The sequence below is a fragment of the Ceratotherium simum genome, chromosome 1 (assembly GCF_057802395.1).
Source record: "Ceratotherium simum simum isolate JZ-2026a chromosome 1, ASM5780239v1, whole genome shotgun sequence".
Taxonomy (NCBI): domain Eukaryota; kingdom Metazoa; phylum Chordata; class Mammalia; order Perissodactyla; family Rhinocerotidae; genus Ceratotherium; species Ceratotherium simum.
The window spans coordinates 40,400,248-40,419,448 of NC_141900.1; the positions used below are offsets into that span (position 1 = coordinate 40,400,248).

The window sequence follows — 19,201 nt, forward strand, 5'->3', positions numbered from 1 at the left end:
GGGGGTGACCAAACATCCTGGATTGCACAGGACAGTCACCTTGTCCAAAGGAGGATAGGAGTTGCTTTCCCGATGGTTAGGGTAACTACACATCCTGGTTTGCCCAGAGAGTCCTCATTCATACCTGCCAGCCTTGCTTAGATATTAATTGCACCTCCACTCCCCCTCAGATATCTTCCAATTTGGACGGTAGCTTATATGGTCACTCTACTGATAGTCCAAAGAAAAATACTGAGACTTAGTTTCATTGGCCATTGCCGCAGATACAAAGTTTTCCCCTAAATCTCAAGAAGAATTTATTTAGCTGAGAGTGGGTAGTGATGGGTCCACCAAAGAAGAATAGAGGGACTGACATTCCAAGAAGTGGGGTGGTATATTCTGGGTGGTCAAAGCCACAAATGTCCATTACAGTTCCCTTTTCTTCCTTTCTACTCTTTGGTATGATTTAGCAGTACATTGAGGGAGTTTGGGAGTTAGAAAAGCATGGGTTTGAATCTTGGCTCTATTGCTTCCTCTAGCTCTGTGACCTCAGTCAGATTGTCTTCCTTTCTAAGCCCATTTCTTCACGTATAGAGAGAACTAGTTGTGTCTACCTATGTGGGTTATTATGAAGATTAAATAGGCTAGAGGACATAAAACATTTACCACAAAACTTCACGTGTATAATTCAGTAAATCGATAGCTGTTGTTTTCCATGATGCCTAGAACAGATCGGAGCCCACCTCAGGTGGTGAGTAAAGACCTAGTGACCAGTGAGCAGGATAGGAAACAAAATAAAGGACCATGAACCTCACAGTGACTGTAGGGAGTCTCTGAGTAAGTTTAGTCAAGTTGCTTTCAATGATAATGAGACCTAGTGAGGAGGAAAAGGAACCTTAAAATTTGAAATTGAGTGAGGAGATTGTGATCCAGCTAAAACATTGGGAAACCACTGAGAAAATTCACTTTTTAGAACTACTGGGGAAATGAGATTATTAGCATTTAAAACAGTCAAAAATATTTATTTAATACCCATATTGGGGCAAATAATGAATAATTAATGCATCATACTTCCAAGAAATTTAGAATCTTGGATGGAGAAGAAAACTCATCTAGATGTACAGGGATGTTTACTACTTAATACAAATACATAGTGGATAAAGTAGAGAGTGATAAATGCCATCATCTTAAACAGAATAGTTCTTTAATTGGAAGAAAAAAAGTTAAGAGAGACCCAAGTGAAGTGCTATAAAGGGTTAAATGAGGAAGAAATTCCTTCCAACGAGGGAGAGTAGGAGAGATCTGGGGATCTGGGGGGTCATTTGAATCAGATCTTGAAGTATAGCTGGATTTTGCACTTGGGGAAGATACAAAGGTGTTTGAGGCCTTGAACACTGCAGGCAAAATCCTGCCCTCGTGCTCTTGTTTCCTCCGCCTAGAATGCTTTCCCCAGGTATCCACAAGGCCTGATCCCTCAGTTCCTGGAGGCTTTTTTTGTGTGTGTGTGTGAGGAAGATCAGCTCTGAGCTAACATCTGCCAATCTTCCTCTTTTTGCCAATGAATACTGGCCCTGGGCTAACATCCATGCCCATCTTCCTCCACTTTATATGGGACGCCTCCACAGCGTGTCTTGCCAAGCAGTGCGTCGGTGCGTGCCCGGGATCCGAACCGGCAAACCCCGGGCCGCCGCAGCAGAGCACACGCACTTAACCGCTTGCGCCACTGGGCTGGCCCCCTGGAGCCTTCTTTTTCAGAGGCTGCCTCTCTAGCTACCTATGTAAAATTATGATCCCGCCGCTTCCCCTCCCTTCCCTGCTTTCATTTTCTCTTCAGCAGTTGCAACTCTCTAACCTGCTCTAAACTTTACTGGTTTAACTGGTCTATTACCTCTCTCCCCCACTAGAGTGCAAGCTCCACAGAGGCAGGAAGTTTTGTTTGTTTTGTTCACTGCTGTATCTCTGGCACCTGGAATAGTAGGCCTGACACACATATTACGTGCTCATATTTTGTAAAAGGAAGGGAAGGAGAGTCTGGCTGAGGGAGCAGCATGAACCAAGGACAGTTGAATGTGGAAGTTTGTGCAGCAAACACAGTACCAGTGCAGGAAGACTTGAGTGTGTGTGTGGGCAGGGGTGAGAGGCATGAACAGGTAGAGGAAATTCAAGCAGGAAACACATGTTGGGGCCAGACCCTGGCGGACTTGAAGACTAGGCCACGGAACCCAGCTTTTATTCTGCATATCGTGGGAACTATCAAGGGCTTTCACTGGGAAATTTATATGAACAGAATTTTGTTTTAAGAGGATTCCTCTGACGGTGTTGTTTGTAGCAAGGGTAGGCATGGAGAGAAGCTAGAGATAAGAGCGCCAGCTAGGAGACCATGACAGAAAGCTACATAAAAGGCCACGGTGGCCTTAACCAAAGAGAAAGAGGTGGAAAATGGAGAGGACAAAGGGAGTCATGCAAGTGAAGGGGATACAAAGAGATAGAGTTAACAAGATTTGGTCCTATTAACAAAAAGGATGCTGGAAAATACGTAATGGCGGGATGACCTCTATGTGAACTGACTGATGTGACAACTGCTCTGACATTAGTAGTCAGAGCTGACAGTTGTTAGAGATGGAAGGTACCACTTTCTCCCTGAGAACAATTTCTTTACAAGCCAAATAATCTTTCTAAATCGTTTCTATTTATTTTACTCTATTTTTATTAGTTAACAACACAATAACCATTTTAGTACCTGGAGACCTTGAGCTTTACCTTCCTCTGGGACATTTCTAGAGTGGCTGCTGAAAGTTAGACATGATGACATCTCTGTCCCTGTGACCCATTTTCTTTTTCACAAGCAATGCTCCCACTAAGAGGAAGTGCGTATTTACACATTTGGAAGGAATGGTAGAGAGAAGAAAGAGAAGGATACAGGATTGTCCAAAATCAAAAGTAGGCAGCAAAAGAGATTTACTTCTGAAAAAGAAAGCTAGGAGTCCCTTCTCCCTTTCCAAACAGCTAAGAATTGCATTTTCAAGTGTTTCGAATTATTGCCCAGAACGTGTGTGTGTGTGTGTGTGTGTGTGTGTAGACATCTATACAAATAAGGCTGCCAAGGTTAGACATAGAGTCTGTACCCTATACACTTCAAGGAGCCCTATTGACGTAGAGTACAATGAGAGTGCTGCTTTCTGGAGTTGTGCAATGGATGGTTCTGCTTCCAAGCATGCAGAACACAGGAATGATTTGAGAGGTAGCTCTGCCCTTTCAAAGTCTCTCTCCCTCCCAGATCCTGCAGGACCTGCAGTTTGCCATTAGAGATTCATTTGTTTGGGCTACCATTCTCTAATCCATTAGTATCAATTAGTTCATCCAATGGATCTCTTCTGTGGCTGGAGGTTCCATGACTTCCTCAGAAAGCTTGGGAGATGGGGGCCTGAAAAGTATAAAACACTAAAGAGAGAGAAGATGGGTAGGGTGGTTTCTGATAACAAAGTTGGTCTATTTCATACGTAGTTGACTCAAGGGCTGTTCTGCTCTGAGTCAATTAAATTGGAGTCAGATGGTCATGGGCCTTAAATGCTGAGCTAATCTAGGAAATAGGGAGCCACTAAAGGTTTGTAAGAAGAAAAATTTATGGAAATACAGATCAATTAAGCCTTCCCATCCACAAACATTAAATGCTGAAGTTACCCATGGACTCCTGCCTGGACATCTCTGAGGACATTCTCTTCCTGGTCTCTGTCCTTCCATGCAGGCTGACTAACCCACATCAGCTCAATTCAACACACATTTACTGCACACATACAGTACTGCCCAGTTACAAGTTTCAGAAACAGCTGCTAAAAAGTACTATTCTCTGGCTTCCTCTCTCATTTTGAATATTTTCTTTCATTTCCTCCCATTTGCGATGCCTTGGGTGACATTCCATCAGGAAGTAAACTTTCCAAGTACTGTCATGTTAGAGCCTTAGGAGAGAACTGATGTGGCCTAGAGTGTTAACAGGAGCGCTCTGTACGATGAGAAATGTATGTTTTCTTTACTCTGACCAGATTTTTCTAGACCAGAAAGTGAAGGTTTTTTAAATATTAGCATGTAGTATATTTAACAAAGTGCTTACTGAAAATCCCACAAAATATGTCTCTCCTGCATATTTTTAAAGCACAGAGGCGCTCACCTTGGTTTCTGTAAGCATTCAGTGGTGCATGTTATACTTTATTTTGGCCGCTGTGATACATATCTGGAGGGTGGCTCTCTTTGGACTCCTGGAAAAGTTGGCAAACCGTACATGAAGCTGATCCAAGGATAGGGTGACTTGAGTGAGTTCTGTACGAGAGCCCTCACTGTCTGCTGTGCAAACACATGTCTGCATTCACAGTCCAATTCATCACGCCCACTGGCAACTGAACCATCCTGGGTCAAGTTCTCATCATCTGTTGCTGGGACTATGAGTATAGCTCACCTTCTGTCTCCCTCATTCTAGGCTTTCCCACTCCCCTCTAGCCTCGATATTGCCTCTGTATTCTTAAACAAAATCAGACCTTGTCTCTTGTATTTTTAAAAGCCTCTGGTTTCTCTACAGGGCTGGTTGGCCGCAATACTTTTCATCAAGAGTCAGGCTGCCCTTAGAGAGATACATCAAATGTGCATGAAGGCCTGACTGGGAAGGAGATAAGTGAGGTTTCAAAAGCCATATTTAACATCACCAGTGCCTTGAATTCCTTTTGAAATTTTAAATAGTATTTATGGACTAAATGAGACTTTTGTTTATTAAAAGGGAGATAATGATCCTCAGAAAGAAATCCAAACTCGTTCTGTCATTCAAGGTCCTACACAGTGTGGTTCATGACTACCTTTCCAGAACAATCAGCTGTCTTGGTATTGCTAGTTTCAGTACTTGACATTGATGATACTAATAAGAGTAGGGCTTTGAGAGACTTTTGTATCTCATTGTGGAGACAGATGCATAAACCTAATTTCAAGTAGTATGAGATGGGTTGTCACAGAGATATATACAAGGTGGAGTGGTGGAACAATGGAAGGGGTCAACAAATCTTCTTGGGAAGAAGTGTTGAAACTCTGGACCTGTATCACAAAGGGCTTGTAATAATCACCTCCTGGACATTGGAGGGAAGACCAACATAGGCAGCAAAAGATAATGTGCAATGCCTTTGAGGCATGAACCCACAGGGACATTGGGTGATTGTGCATTGGCTAGAATGGAAGATGAGGTAGAAGAGACAAGAAGGAGTTATGGGGCTTTATACTGAAATTTATAGGAAGTTATAGGAGATTTTTAGGTGGAGAAAGGACATATAGATGAGTTTTTTAAATAAAAAATGAAACTATTAGAAATATAGAGCAAGACTGGTAGTGGTAGAAGATCAGTCAAAAAGCTATTCTAATACTACAGGCAAGAGATGGTAATGATGGACTAGGGCAGTGCAGGAAAGAAAGAGGTGGATTTGAGAGAGGTTTTGGATGAGGAATTGAAAGGACCTAGAGACCCCTTCTTATAGGGCCTGATGGAAAAGAGGAATTGAAGGTGGTACTCTGGTGTCCAACTGTGAACCCATGTAAATGGTGGTACCATTAGGCAGGATGGAGAATGCAATAAAAGGAGCAGATCTCAGCAGAAGGTAGGAGTTCTGCTTTGAACATGTCGAGTGTGAGGAGCCTGTGGGACATTCATGTTGGCATGTGCAGTACAGAATCTGGAGCCTAGAAGGGATATCTTGGCTGGAGATATCAGTTGTGGGTGATGATGGAAGATATAGGTGTAAATATTATCCAGAGTGACATTTGCTATGAGATGAGATGAGGCCAAAGACAGAACTGCAAAGAATATCTGTATTAAAGTAAATTATTTTTTATATCAAAAACAAATTTTAATTCAAGAGATTAACTCTTTTTTTTCTATTGAAAAATTTAAAATACGTTATAAAAAGAATCACCATCTGAAATAGCTATACATAGAATTATGTGAGAGCTGCTAGGGCGTTTGTTCTTAAGTTGAAAGCAATACATCTAAGAAACAAGAAACAAAAAAGTGCCTTTGTTTCTCTGCAAGTAGCACGGTAGTGAGCTTGGTTTAGAACTGACTCTGTGTTCTTGCCATCCCTTCTTGGAAGCTAGTTTCTATTCATTTCTATGCCACAAATTATTTTATCAACTCCAACATTCACAATTTTTCATGTTAGAATTGATTATGTGTGATAGTTTAATTAGCGGTAATCCTTTTCCTTAGTTGTACATAAAGTAATTGTGCATCTTACAGTCATTGGCCTGCTCGATTTGAAGTCCTGTGGTAATTGCTTTGTGCCTCCCACTTTTGGCAGCAGCAAGAGGCCCTTTGGAGTCAAGAAGGATGGAGTGAATTGGCCCGCTCTGCTCCCTGCTGCCCTTCTCCACCTGACCCGACTTAGTGGTCTTCCATGAGGTGGTAAATGGAGGGGCCACGGCCCCCTCATGAAAAGCAAAGAACAGGCAGCAGGGGCTCAGGCCAGGCACTCAGACCCTCTTATCCTGGGATTTTGCAGGCCCTGACAGAGCAGGGGAAAGCGAGAACCCATTGACCTCGTAAAACACAAGCCCTTCTCTTCACAGAGGGCCGCCTGCGTCGCTGAGGGTTCTGGTTGCAAGCAGCAGGCACCAAGTCCAGTGGGATTTATTGGAGGAAATCTGGTGCTGACACCACCTCTAGTGAGATTTATTGGAAGGAAATCTGGTGTTCACAGAATCAGCAGGAGGCAGAAGGAACAGGCTTGAGAAAGGACAAAGACCAAGGGAACTCAGACCGTGGACCTCTGGAACAATCTGGCCAGCATGCTGGCCACTGCTGCTACTATGGCATGTTACCCAAAATGAATCCTAACTGTCCTCTCGGCTTTGCCTCCTATTTCCAAAGACAGAGCCCTGGTTAGGAGCATCCAGTCTGACTGCCCAGATCCTACCTGTGTCTGGTCACCAGGAGACAGAGAGCAGGAAAATGGCTCTCCTTGGGCTTCAGGAGAAGAAAGTAGGGTCCAGCATGTCACCTATACAACAGTACTACAAGGGGAATACCCCTCAGACAGAAAGGGGTTTTGATACTGTATTGCCAAACTGTGACAAACGTTCACGGCACTCCCTTTCCAATGTCTCAGATTTGTGAGACCATGACAGCAGGTCAATAGGCAGAGGACTGTGGCATATTCAAATTGACTAAACTGGCTTCATTCTGATCCACAGACTGGTAGAGGAAACTAACCCTTCCGGAGCTCATACAGAGGTCAGGCCTGGTGCTAAGTGTGTTCTATGTGATTGCTGCCGAACATGCACTTATTCATTCTTAGACCTTCAGAAAATCTGAAGGAAGGAGCATAGTGGTTACCAAAGACTTTTCCAACTAGAGGGAATGAATACAGCAAATGCAGACAGCAGAATTTGGGTGCTAAATAAAATAATGTGTCTAAAAGATGCCATTGTTTGAAATTAGCCCCTTGGCCTGACAGGTAATTAACTTCTGCCACGAGCCTAATTTCTTGTGTGGACCTGGTACAGGAAACCATACATGGGTGGTAATTTTTTTTTTTTCCTCCAATCTCAGAGGAAATGTAACCGGGTATGAACTAGTGGCACAACTCATATATCAGTAGTCTGTAGCGGGTCTACATAAATACTTTTCTTTAAAGTTATTTAACTGGTTTGAAAATGGTTTCAACAGAAGTAATTCCAATTGCACCAGAAAGGAAACCAGAGTCTTAAAGAAAAATATACTCTCTTTGCTGAGCAAGGCAAACATCTCAGTATGCGGAGAAACAAACCAGTCTCTTGTGTTTTATTTCCTTTACAAATCCACTGAAAGACTTACTTTATGTCTTTAAAAGGCTGATAGACAAAGAATTCTGTGGCCGCTAAAAATTAATGCCTACAACTGGTTTGTAACCACTTTAAAAGGGCAGGTACTATTTTTTAAATTTGTTTCTCTGTCATTCACAGTATCTCATTATGGGATTTTGTACATATTATAAACACAATAAATATTTGTCAAGATTTTTAAAAAAGAAAACTCATTGAAAACATATTCTCTGGGGAAGGATTTTCTATTTAATGAATTAGATAACCTGCTATTTTCCCACATACTTCATGCATAAACATGCACACTGCTATCACGAACCTGGCCCTTTTTATAGCCGAGCCCTTATAAAATAATTTTTTTCCAATAAGCTCTAATGGTAATTTCTGTCATGATGTTGCTTTTTGACTCTTCCAGGAATAAATGTTTAAAATAAAAACCTGTATACTGTATCTGTGAAAGGTGAGAACTTGATACTATTTAAAGCGGACTAATTCAAGTCATTTGGTGAAACCGACTTCATTTTGAGAACCAGATGGCATGAATGTACAAACTAGGTGGCTCTGATAAGAGCACAATTGTTTTCCATAGTGGAACTGATAGTAAATTAATTTAGACCTTGACTCGTTCCACCCCTTGTATCCACAGAATGCGATGGAAGAATCTATTTGTTATTAGTCTTCCTTCCCAAAGATCTTCATGTGGCTCGTTTCCTTCATTCATTGAAGTTTTTTCTCAAATGTCACCTCACTGTGGCCTTTCCTGACCACTCTATTCTAAATTTCAACTCTTTCTCCTCTTACCAGAATGCCCAATTCCCGCTCTGGCTTTCTATTTCCCCATAGCACTTATCTGACACAGAATATGTTCCATTTATTTATTTGTTTGCCGTTGTCTCCTCTAACTCAAATGGAACCTCCATGAGCAAAGAGACTTTTTTGTCTGTCCTGTGCCCTGTTGTATGCCCAGCCCCTGGCACACGGTAAATATTCAATAAGTATTTGTTGACATACAAGTTAAGGCAACGTTTGTTTGCAGTTACAAGTATTCGCAACTCTCTTGGTGGTTTAAGAAGCAATTTCACATCAATTATTTTATTTCGTTATTCTTACAACAACATTGTGTTTTAAGAAAGGATCATTATCCCAGTGCAGCAGATGAGGAAACAGAGCCTCAGAGAGTTTCTGTGAATTGTGTAAAATCAAGACGCTAGCAGATGGTAGACTCTAGCCTGGAACCCAGATCAGTTACTTTCCTTGCTGTGCTGCTCCCACCCACATTGTGAATCCGTCTGGCCAGAGGAATTAATGCTTTGTATTAAGCACTGCTGGTCAGGTCTCAGGGCAGTGGATTCCAAAATGTAGATAAGTACAGAATTTGGATGTAGCATGTATATTCTTGGTAAGTTAAACAATCCGTATGTATAGCTCTCCAGGATGTGAAACCTAACTTCTCTTCAGCTGAGCCTCACATGTGCTCACCTCTTGGAAGTAGAAGAGTGATCCATTTTGAGTCCATGCTATGTCAACCTCAAAGAGCTTCCACAAACCCCTCCGTACACTACCATTGAACATCACACCTGCTTGTACCTTAGGCCTTTCTCCATGGCATTTCTGTTTCATGTCATACTGTGGGTAGGGAGGAAGTACACATAATGGTTAAAGATCATAGACCCAAAAGCAGGCAGAACCAGACAGAACTTGAAGCTCAACATGGTTGGGAATTTCTTTGGGGAAAATAACTGTCTTCTCATCTATAAAACTAGGCTAATGGTACCAAGTTCTGATAAATAAATTAGATTATACAAGTAAAGCATTCATCACTGCCTTAGATATTATTATGTTATATCTCCTGTATCTCTTCTACTAGATTGTAAGATCATAGGCGGTCAGGCGCTTCACTGGCTTTATTAGTTTGCTAGGGCTACCGTAACGAAGTACCACAAACAAGGTGGTTTAAACTATAGGAATTGAAAGTCTCACAGTTCTGAAAGCTAGAATTCCGAGGTCAAGGTGTCGGCAGGGTTGGTTCTTTCTGAAGGCTGGGGATGTGAGGAAGAATCTGTTCTATGTCTCTTCCTTAGCTTCTGGTAGTTTACTGGCAGTCTTGAGCATCCTTGGCTTGTGGAATCATCCCCCCAATCTTTGCCTTCATCTTCATATGGCGTTCTCCCTGTGTGTGAGTGTGTGTCTAGATTTCCCCTTTTAGGACACCAGTCATATTGAATTAATGCCTGCCCTTCTCCAGTATGACCTCATCTTAACTAATTACATCTGCAATAACTCCAATAATAACTGCAATAATTTCCAAATAGTGTCACATTCTGAGGTAGTGGGGGTTAGGACTTCAACATATGAATTTGTCAGAGGGGACACAATTCAAACCATAACATGGGCCTCATCACCTTTGTATTTACTTGTATTTAGTAAGTGTCAGGGCATGGCTGCTGAACCCGTTAGATTTAACGAAACGTCTCTAGAAGGTTCAGAAATGGAGCCACTTCCCAGCAGATTAGTGGCCTTTTGAAAATTGCCTCTCCATCCAAGGTTTACCAGAAGAGGAAGCCTCTCCAGCTAGTGCCTCATTGGGCTTAGTGTTAGGACTTTGGATCAGGACTTTCCAAGCAGGTTTTTAATGGGTAGATAGCAGTTGGATAAGGAGTTAGATGTGTTATTTAAAACTTAACATTTTAAAGGTATATTTCTCTAAAACTCTGGGTAGCTCGTTGTTCTTTTCAAAATTTTAAGTGCAGCTTTTTACCTCATAGGTATGTGTTAATAATAAATGTTTGAATGTGTTAATAATAAATGACAATTCTCCTTAAAGGTGTTTTAAAGTCTTACCAATATGTATATAGTGTGGTTATAAAGTAACCAGGTTGGTTCCACAATCTACACACATGCATATAAAGTACTGAATTTTAATGAAAATTCATATTTAAAAAATTTTAATATCTAAATTACAATGTTATACTTTATACGTCCATATTTTTTAAATTAATATTCCTTCCACAAATCACTTGCTTAATATAGTCAAAACTTCTGGAGTTGCTTTTCAGGCTATACATATTTATTTGTGCATTTAGGTATGCATTTATAATACATTCTCTAAGTGGTTGGTGCTGAAATTTTGAGTTGATGTAAATTTCAGGGTTTATTGTGATGGAAATGGGACTATCCATAGAGCTTGAGATCTTATAGAAGTCTGTAAATATTTGTTGAATGAATGAATGCATCAATGAATGTATGGGGAGGAAGGAAATGAAGTTATTTCTTTTAAACTCCATTTGAACGAATGAAACCAATAACCTACAGTGAATATAATACTTAAGAGCAAAGGTAATATATTTAAAAATTGTGAAAGCAAGTTTTCATTTTTTAGATCATTTTATTCTGTAAGTTGAATTTTCTTGTGACACCTTGACTCTGCCTTACGTCTACATTGTGACTGATGATTTCAAATGCTGTGCAATGAAAGGGGCCTCTAAGAAAGGCAGATTGAGAGCAGAGAGAGAGGGAGCACACGTTTGCACAGGGCAGGAAGGGCACTCTGACATCTGGCAGTGGTAGCCAACTGGGTCCATTTCTTCCTGCTCATTAAATTTACATTAGTGCATGAGCTGCTCTGAAGGTGTAAATGCCATCTCGGGTTGGTTGCTCTCTCCCTGGCCAATGGCAGTGACTTTGGGGCCCAATCCCTGGTTGTTTACTTGCCAATGGCATTTGACCTGGGGTCAGACCTGTATTTAACCCTTTCCTGTGGGTCAAAAACAAATTAATTTGGTGAGAATTAACTTGGAAACGAGTCGTCTGTACAGCAGGTGTCCCCTGTGGAGAATGTGCCCCAGGTGGAAACATTTTAAGATCTGTTCCTGGGCCATCTCCGAAGAAGCTTCAGAGGTCAGAGTGGCAATTCCAAGACATCCCACGTGGTGAGGGCCTGAGGTGGATGCAGCAGGTGCCGACTCCGGGCGGGTTTCTCAGCAACTTGGGGAGACTTTCAAAGAGGCCCCTTTTGGAGATAATTTATTCATATATTCATGAACATATATCTTGGGCATTCGTTGTGGGCTGATTTACTTAGAAGTTGCCCTAAATGATTGGAACTTTACCCTTTGCCCCTACCTCCCACCATCAACCAAAGACTTTGATTTGAAGCAAAGAAAATGCATTTTTCTCTCTCTTTTTTCTAGATGATGAGGAAGATGAAGAAATGGTGGAACCTAAAGTTGGCAACGATTCAGAACTGGAAAATGAAGACAAAAAACAGGAGGTGAAGGAAGGTACGGTGAGGAAGATAAATTGTCATCATTTTATTGTTTTGGGTTTTTTTAACCAACATAAAGGACTATAGGGGTAAGTAAAAATTAAATGTACACTCCCTCTATGGAAGGTTTTTTATGATTGTTTAATACATTACATTTAGCAACATAAACTGTAATCTCCAAAGCAAGACTCACTTATTTTTTGACTGTAGAAGCAAATAAAATATAAACCATCCACAATTCCAGCAACAAGTCCAGTCATGATTCCAGTAAAATTATTACTAAATAGTGATAAAATAAGACGCTTGTTATCAATTGTCATGTTATCTAGTTCACTCCATCATATATTCTCAACGATAACAGTAAAGGAAAGGAGCAGATGTAATTATTTTGTCAATAAATTCTGAAGTTTATTCATGTGATCTACGTAGAAACATTAACAGTGATGATTGTTAACTGTACTGTTAAAAGTTTTCTTTCACAACTCTGCCTGAATAAGGAGAAGCAATCTTTACATGTTCCAGTGATAATAATGACTAACATTTATTAAGGGCTTGCTGTGTCCTTGGCTTTCTCCTAAGCACTCTAGAGATATTGTCTCCTGCTCACAACATCCTTTTGAACCAGATACTATTATTTTCCCTATTTCATAGATAAAGAACTAGAAAGAGAGAGGTTTGAAATCTTACCCAAGGATGCGTAATGTGTAAGTACATGAGCCAGGATTTGTAGTTGACTCCAAAGCCAGTACATTTCACCATGATGCTATCCTCCTGTAATAGTACTGGGTCTCAAAAATAAGAAAGCAAAAAAGAAAAGAAAGAGAAAGACCAGAAATGCTGCAGGCGATGTTTCCCTAAAAACCTCATTTTGTGTCCCTTTGAGATTCTCAGCCTATGGAGACAAAAGAGAATTTTGAAATTGTCATTCTTACTGACAAATGGAGTGCCAGTGAGAATGGAATGTAGATTTAAAAGATACTTCCAGGGGCCAGCCCAGTGGCGCAAGCGGTTAAGTGCGCACGTTCCGCTGCGGCGGCCCGGGGTTCGCCGGTTCGGATCCCGGGTGCGCACCAATGCACCGCTTGTTAAGCCATGCTGTGGCGGCGTCCCATATAAAGTAGAGGAAGATGGGCATGGATGTTAGCCCAGGGCCAGTCTTCCTCAGCAAAAAAGGGGAGGATTGGCATTGGATGTTAGCTCAGGGCTGGTCCTCCTCACAAAAAAAAAAAAAAAAAAAGATACTTCCATATTTCCTACTGTGTCCCAAATAGAGATCAATGTAACTCTAACTAGAAGCTCATTTGATTTTTACATGTTAAACATGCCTGTAGCTCTGGCACAGCGCATGGCGCATAGTTGTCACTGGGGACCTAGTAGGAATGGGTACATGTTGGTCATATGTACTCACTTCAACCTGCTCAGGCATTGAGCGAGGTTGACAACTGTCAAGTTCTGGGGTATGACTGAGGGCAGGGAATAGATTCAGCATCTTTAACAGGGGCATCCACAGAAGGCACAAGAGTTACTCTTTCCAAGAGATTCTAAATGGATTTGATTGAAGAGATTTCATATTTAAAGTTCTAATAAGAACATATTTTTTTTAAAAAGCTGGTGAGTAGAATATCATTAATACAGGTATAGCAAGAGACAAAATAAGTCAGGATTTATTAAAACACTCTCTTCTTCCTTTTGCAAAATGTCCTTAAGATGTACTGGGTGATAAGGAGCCAAGGTATCTTTTGTGGGTCTTTGCACAGATTTCCTCCTGCCCACAACCCCAATCTCCAAGTCGTGTTCTCTGGCAAAGCATTGCGACCTCCTTCTTAAGTTCTGAGTAAAAACACCCTCCAGTTTTAACTGTTACTCGTGCTTCATGGAACTGATTAAAGTCCTGTTAAAAGTCAAAAAGAAGTTTGAAAGTACATTTCCTGTTACTGCCGGCTGTGTGCCTTATTAATGGCTTTTCTGCAAATTAGCACATAATGGGTTAAAAGCATGTTTATGTTGGCATCAAACTCTCTCTAGCTTTTTTTCTAAGCAAGACAGTATTTTGCAAACTTTTTAAAGAATCTCCAGCAGATATAATCGTGGCGCCATTCACACGGCTGCATGGTGGTTAGGGCTGTGTCAGCACTTCCATTAGGAACCCTGAGTTTCAGGGATTTATTACTCAGCCATAAAAATTCGCTCTGGGCTGAAACTTGACATACACAGTTTCAAACCAGGGAACACATTTTTGAGAAATCTGGCCTTTTTTGGAGTTAAAAAAAAAAAAAGTGGTGAGAGGGAGATGGGAAAAAAATCAGTGCTCACGAGCTTTTGACATTTTTGCCCATGTGACATCAAAATGCATTAAACAGTAAAGAAATACGGGTTTGATTTATTACTATTTTCACCCTTTTTTTCCGCAACAGAGTAGGGAAAAACAGCAGGTATGTTTTAGCTTTTAACAAATTTTAGGAAATTTCTCTATGTGAGTATCCTAGTATCTTCATGTCTGGAGATTTAAAACAACAGAATTGGAAACCTAACTCTTGTAAATGCGCATTAACTCAGAAACTTCACATTAACTTCAGAGAAGGATATCCTTCTTTATTAGTTTGGTTTGGTTTTCCTGCTGTTGTTTATGAACTGAGTTCACTGTAAAATTCCCTTAAGAGCCACTGTCCCTATTTAATCTGATTTAATATTTAAGCTACGTGGGTTTACTTATTTATTTTTTATCTTTTAGACTGAAAAATATTTTACAAGTGTAATTTTTTATATTGAAATTTAAAGCTACATCATTGAAACAAGGCAAGACATTTCTGACGTAGATATTTTAAAAATAACTTTTAACCTAAAAATGAAATTGTAAAATACTGAATGTAAATTGTGAATTTCATTATGAATTTTACATTTTTACGGTGGAAAAAAGTCCCCAAAACCCTAGAAACCAAAAGATATAGTATTACTAAATAGGGTAAATTAAAAAGAAACTGAAAAAGTGGACATTAAGGTCAATATGAAAACTCAAGGAGGCATAACAAATAGGATAGAATCATCATGAAAGACACATCAAAAAGTATTTTCATATACAAAACCAAGAGAAATGAACATTTCTATAATAAAAAGAATAAAAAGTAGACCCTAAAATAAAATTTATGACTAGAGTTTAATTTTGCAGGCCACGAATTCATGAAATTAGGCAGTCTTCTAAACTTTGAATTTCATGAATTTAGTATGTTGTTTTCATATTTGTTTTGAAAGCTAAATATAACTGTTCAGTTAAATTTTGATAAGTTTGAAAATTGTCTTGTTATTTGGATCATATGTAAGTTATATCCATGTTTTCTGCTTTTCATAATGAATTTTTATTTTTATAAAAAGGTCTTCTTAAGTGCATAAAATATTGTTAGCTCCTGGCAGAAATATTCCATGTTTTGTGTTGCAAAAATAAACAAACCTGCTATAATAGCATTTTCTGCTTAACTTGTAAGAAAAATCAAAAATTATCAATGCCCATGTTTTGCTCTGATATGCCTTTTGCTATTAAATTAATTCCTACCTTTTTATACAGTGAACATGTTGAAAATAATTCATTAGGTTCCAGGGATAGGAAAATGCTGCAGAAACAGATATTTCAGGGGGAATTTGGGGTCTCTCCTGGAGTAATACAATTCTGATTCTAATTGTTTATGCTTGTATTTTGAACCCTGTGGATTCCATTAATCAACCAATTTTCTTTCATGAAATATGATGTGTGGAGACGTTTTATCTCTGAACACAGCTTTTGGTTGTGGTTCCTGGATACTCCGTTATGCTTTCGTTACATTGTAACAACACTTATCAATTTAAAGATTTTTAAATGGGGGAGGTTTGGGGTTTTTATCAAAAATAACTCTTTCCCTATTTAACTCCTAAGTTGAATATTGTTTATGACTTTAAAAGAGTACTTGTCTGCACATGCATCTTATTATTTTGTGCTAACAAATCATGTCATTTGATCCCTATTAGACATCAAAGCCTAATATAAAATGTATCCTTTGTTTTGCTTCAGTAGCAATTTAATTTCAAGCCAAATATTGTATTGTCAAACATAATATCTGGAGAGGCTACTGCCTCACCTTCCTGAACTTGGCCTCTGCAAATACACTTTGATCAGCCATTTATGTTTCTCTTAGAGAAGAAGTTGTATGTCTTGAAAGCTGAGATCAAAGTGACAATAAGCTACAGAGTAGAAAAAATTACAGAAAATTACACAGATACTATTTTTTATTCAAGGTAATGGACCTGTAAGGAAAGATACAGGTGAAATAGAAGTAGCTCAAAAAGATAAACAGAGAATAGAAAAGATATTTTTTAATATCATAAAAAAGGAATAAAGGGCAAAAAATCTTATTTCTCTGCTTAATTTCAAGAGTAGCTCAAGTTATCCATCAACAGTGACAAGGCTGAATGTGGATTTTAAAATAAGACATTCTTTTTGGCCCTATAGTATCCTTGTTTACTGAAGTTTATTTATTTATGTAACAGTCCTAACCAAAACAAAGTGAACCTCGCATTTTGTAGGGTTTTTTTTTTTTCCTTTTCCCTAGTTACATTTAGTAGTTTTACTCTTTTCTTGAACTTACATAAGGGTGAAAAAATTCAAATGCCTCATTTATGGGGGTTTTAGAAAGTAGACCAATAAATTACTCCTTAGTTGCTAATTATTGAATTCTTAACTATTTGCCCAGTATATTTATTTTGAGCCTTTAAACGAGACTTAAAGATTAGGTATCGTTACTCCATTTTATAGATAAAACTGCTGCTTTGAAAACTTTAATTGATTGAAGAATCAAAGCCAGCAAATGGCGGAGTAAATGTTGGATTCCAGGTTGGTTTTGTAGAGTTCTTCTTGTGATTTACGGTCTACACATTGCCCACTTCATCATCTCTCAAACTGGTATCCGGTCAACATTGCTCAGCAGATGTTGGTGAAGGTTCTTGGAGAGTCCCAATACACACGGGCATATTTAGGGCTCTGGAGACGTTAGCAGCAAAGAAATATTTCTAACTAAATTTAGAGCTGCTAGAAACTACAGGGTGAACTGTTTTTGGAGACGATCTTCTTGCTGTAGTAGATGAATCATGTTTGTTATAATATTACCTGGAGAGTGTTTCTCAAGGTGCGAACCAACTACATTATAATCGTTCTAGTTTCTTGTACAAATACAGATTCTGGAGTCACTCCAGACCACCTGCATCATGTTCTGGGGCAGGGAAGGGGAGGCTAGAAGGGGAGAGACATTATGAACATTAAAAGCTTGAAATCAAGGGTTGGCCCTGTGCCCTAGTGGTTAAATTCAGTGCGCTCCACTTCAGCAGCTCGAGTTCGGTTCCCAGGCACGGACTTACACCGCTTGTCAGCAGCCATTCTGTAGTGGCGACCTACATACAAGATAGAGGAAGATTAGCACAGATGTTAGCTCAGGGCGAATATTTCTCAAGCAAAAGGAGGAAGATTGGCAATGGATGTTAGCTCAGGGCCAGTCTTCTTCAGCAAAAAAAAAAACTTGAGATCTATTGCCATGGCTCTGCAAGAGGGCTTCTTGACAGTTCAGATTTCTCAGGACAATGGCTTTAAGATACCATTAATCAAATCAAATAACACTTCCCTAAAATGTACCGCAGGTGACTGCACCTAAATGATTCCTCGGTCTATGTGGCCAGATAGAAATCAGTCCTGGTTGTGGGGATGGTCCTGGAAGTGTTTGGGAAAGCCTGTGGGTGAGTGATGCCACCAGAGACCCCACCTGGGCTTGTAATGCACGACCCTCCTCCTGGAGCTTAAACTTCGGGAGCTTCTGGTCCTGCTGAAAGAGTCATCAATCAAACGTTTATTGAAGGCTCTCTGCGCAAGAATAGAACTGGCGTTCCCGAAGAACCACAAACATTCGGCTGGCAGTTTCTGCCCTTGAGGGTTTCTCAGCCAGGGGAGTCCCTAATCCTTTCTCTATAGTTTCATGTAAGCCCTGCTACTGAAGGAACAGTTTGTGTAACCTAATCGTGACTCTCAGGTGAGCTGACTCTCAGATGCTATGACACACTGCTAGTTAAGCCTCATTTTCAAACAAATCTTCAAATTTAGTTTGATAAAATTAATCATGCTAGAAAAATAAAGTATAAAAACTGTTGTGAGGTATCTTATAGAAGACATGTTCCATGTGTTTGGTTAAAAGCAGAAGATATCTTGGGAGAAAGCAGGTTTGGAAGGACATGTTTCAGTTTTTGAGTGGAATCTATATAACAATCAGTCAGCCTTACCAACTAACCATCTAAAATAAAATGAGTGTATCCAGTAGAAAGAGGAAAGTTGCTGTCTGGATCATTTTATCGATAACTCTTAATCATTTAATATGTGCAGCTTTATAATAGTGTCTAATATACGTAGTTTTATAGATGTCTCTGGTATGTACTATTTGAGCTGTTTTTCAAGTTCAGTTCTAAAGAAAATAACTTTCAGAACTGATTGCTAAAAATCACCAATCTAGTTTCATTTGTAATCTTTGTCAGCTCTTCAAAGTAGTAATTAGTCCAGATATGAAATCTTTTTGTAAAACTGGCAGTGGAGACATCTGCAGAAACCTTTGGTGTGAATTTGGGAGTAATTTGGAATCGATATTCACAATGGTTTATTTCACTGTGTCTTATCGTACATTTGTTAAGCAGTATCATTCAAGAGTTGGATTCCTCCTGAAATGTTTAATTGGTTTTTTTTTCTTTCCTAACAATCTCTTTTACATAAAAAGCCCCTCCAAGGGAGCTGACAGAGGAAGAAAAACAGCAGATCCTTCATTCAGAGGAATTTCTCATCTTTTTTGATCGGACAATACGAGTAATTGAGAGAGCACTGGCAGAAGACTCCGACATCTTCTTTGACTATAGTGGTCGAGAGTTAGAGGAAAAAGATGGGTTAGTTTCTTGTGTGCATTTTTTTTTTAAAAAATACTGTGATAAGTTATCTGGTGATTCTAAATTCATTTATGTATTGGCTAGGCAAACCCCAAACTAACAAATCAGAGGAGAATGAAATTCCAGGGTTGATCTTTTTGAACAGCTTTGACTAAGGGCTTTGGTTATAACTTCTGTCTTAGAGTTTCCCTGTAA

At 39.6% G+C, this 19,201-nt stretch overlaps 1 protein-coding gene across 1 annotated transcript in view; it reads left to right on the top strand.

Annotated features, from left to right (window-relative positions):
* Positions 1 to 19,201, top strand: part of DYNC1I1 (dynein cytoplasmic 1 intermediate chain 1) — a 262,229-nt gene that overhangs the window by 130,820 nt on the left and 112,208 nt on the right. Inside the window, exons 5-6 of the mRNA XM_004431372.3 lie at positions 11,997 to 12,086; positions 18,844 to 19,006. Coding sequence (XP_004431429.1) covers positions 11,997 to 12,086; positions 18,844 to 19,006 — 253 coding nt within the window. The remainder of the gene's footprint in view (positions 1 to 11,996; positions 12,087 to 18,843; positions 19,007 to 19,201) is intronic.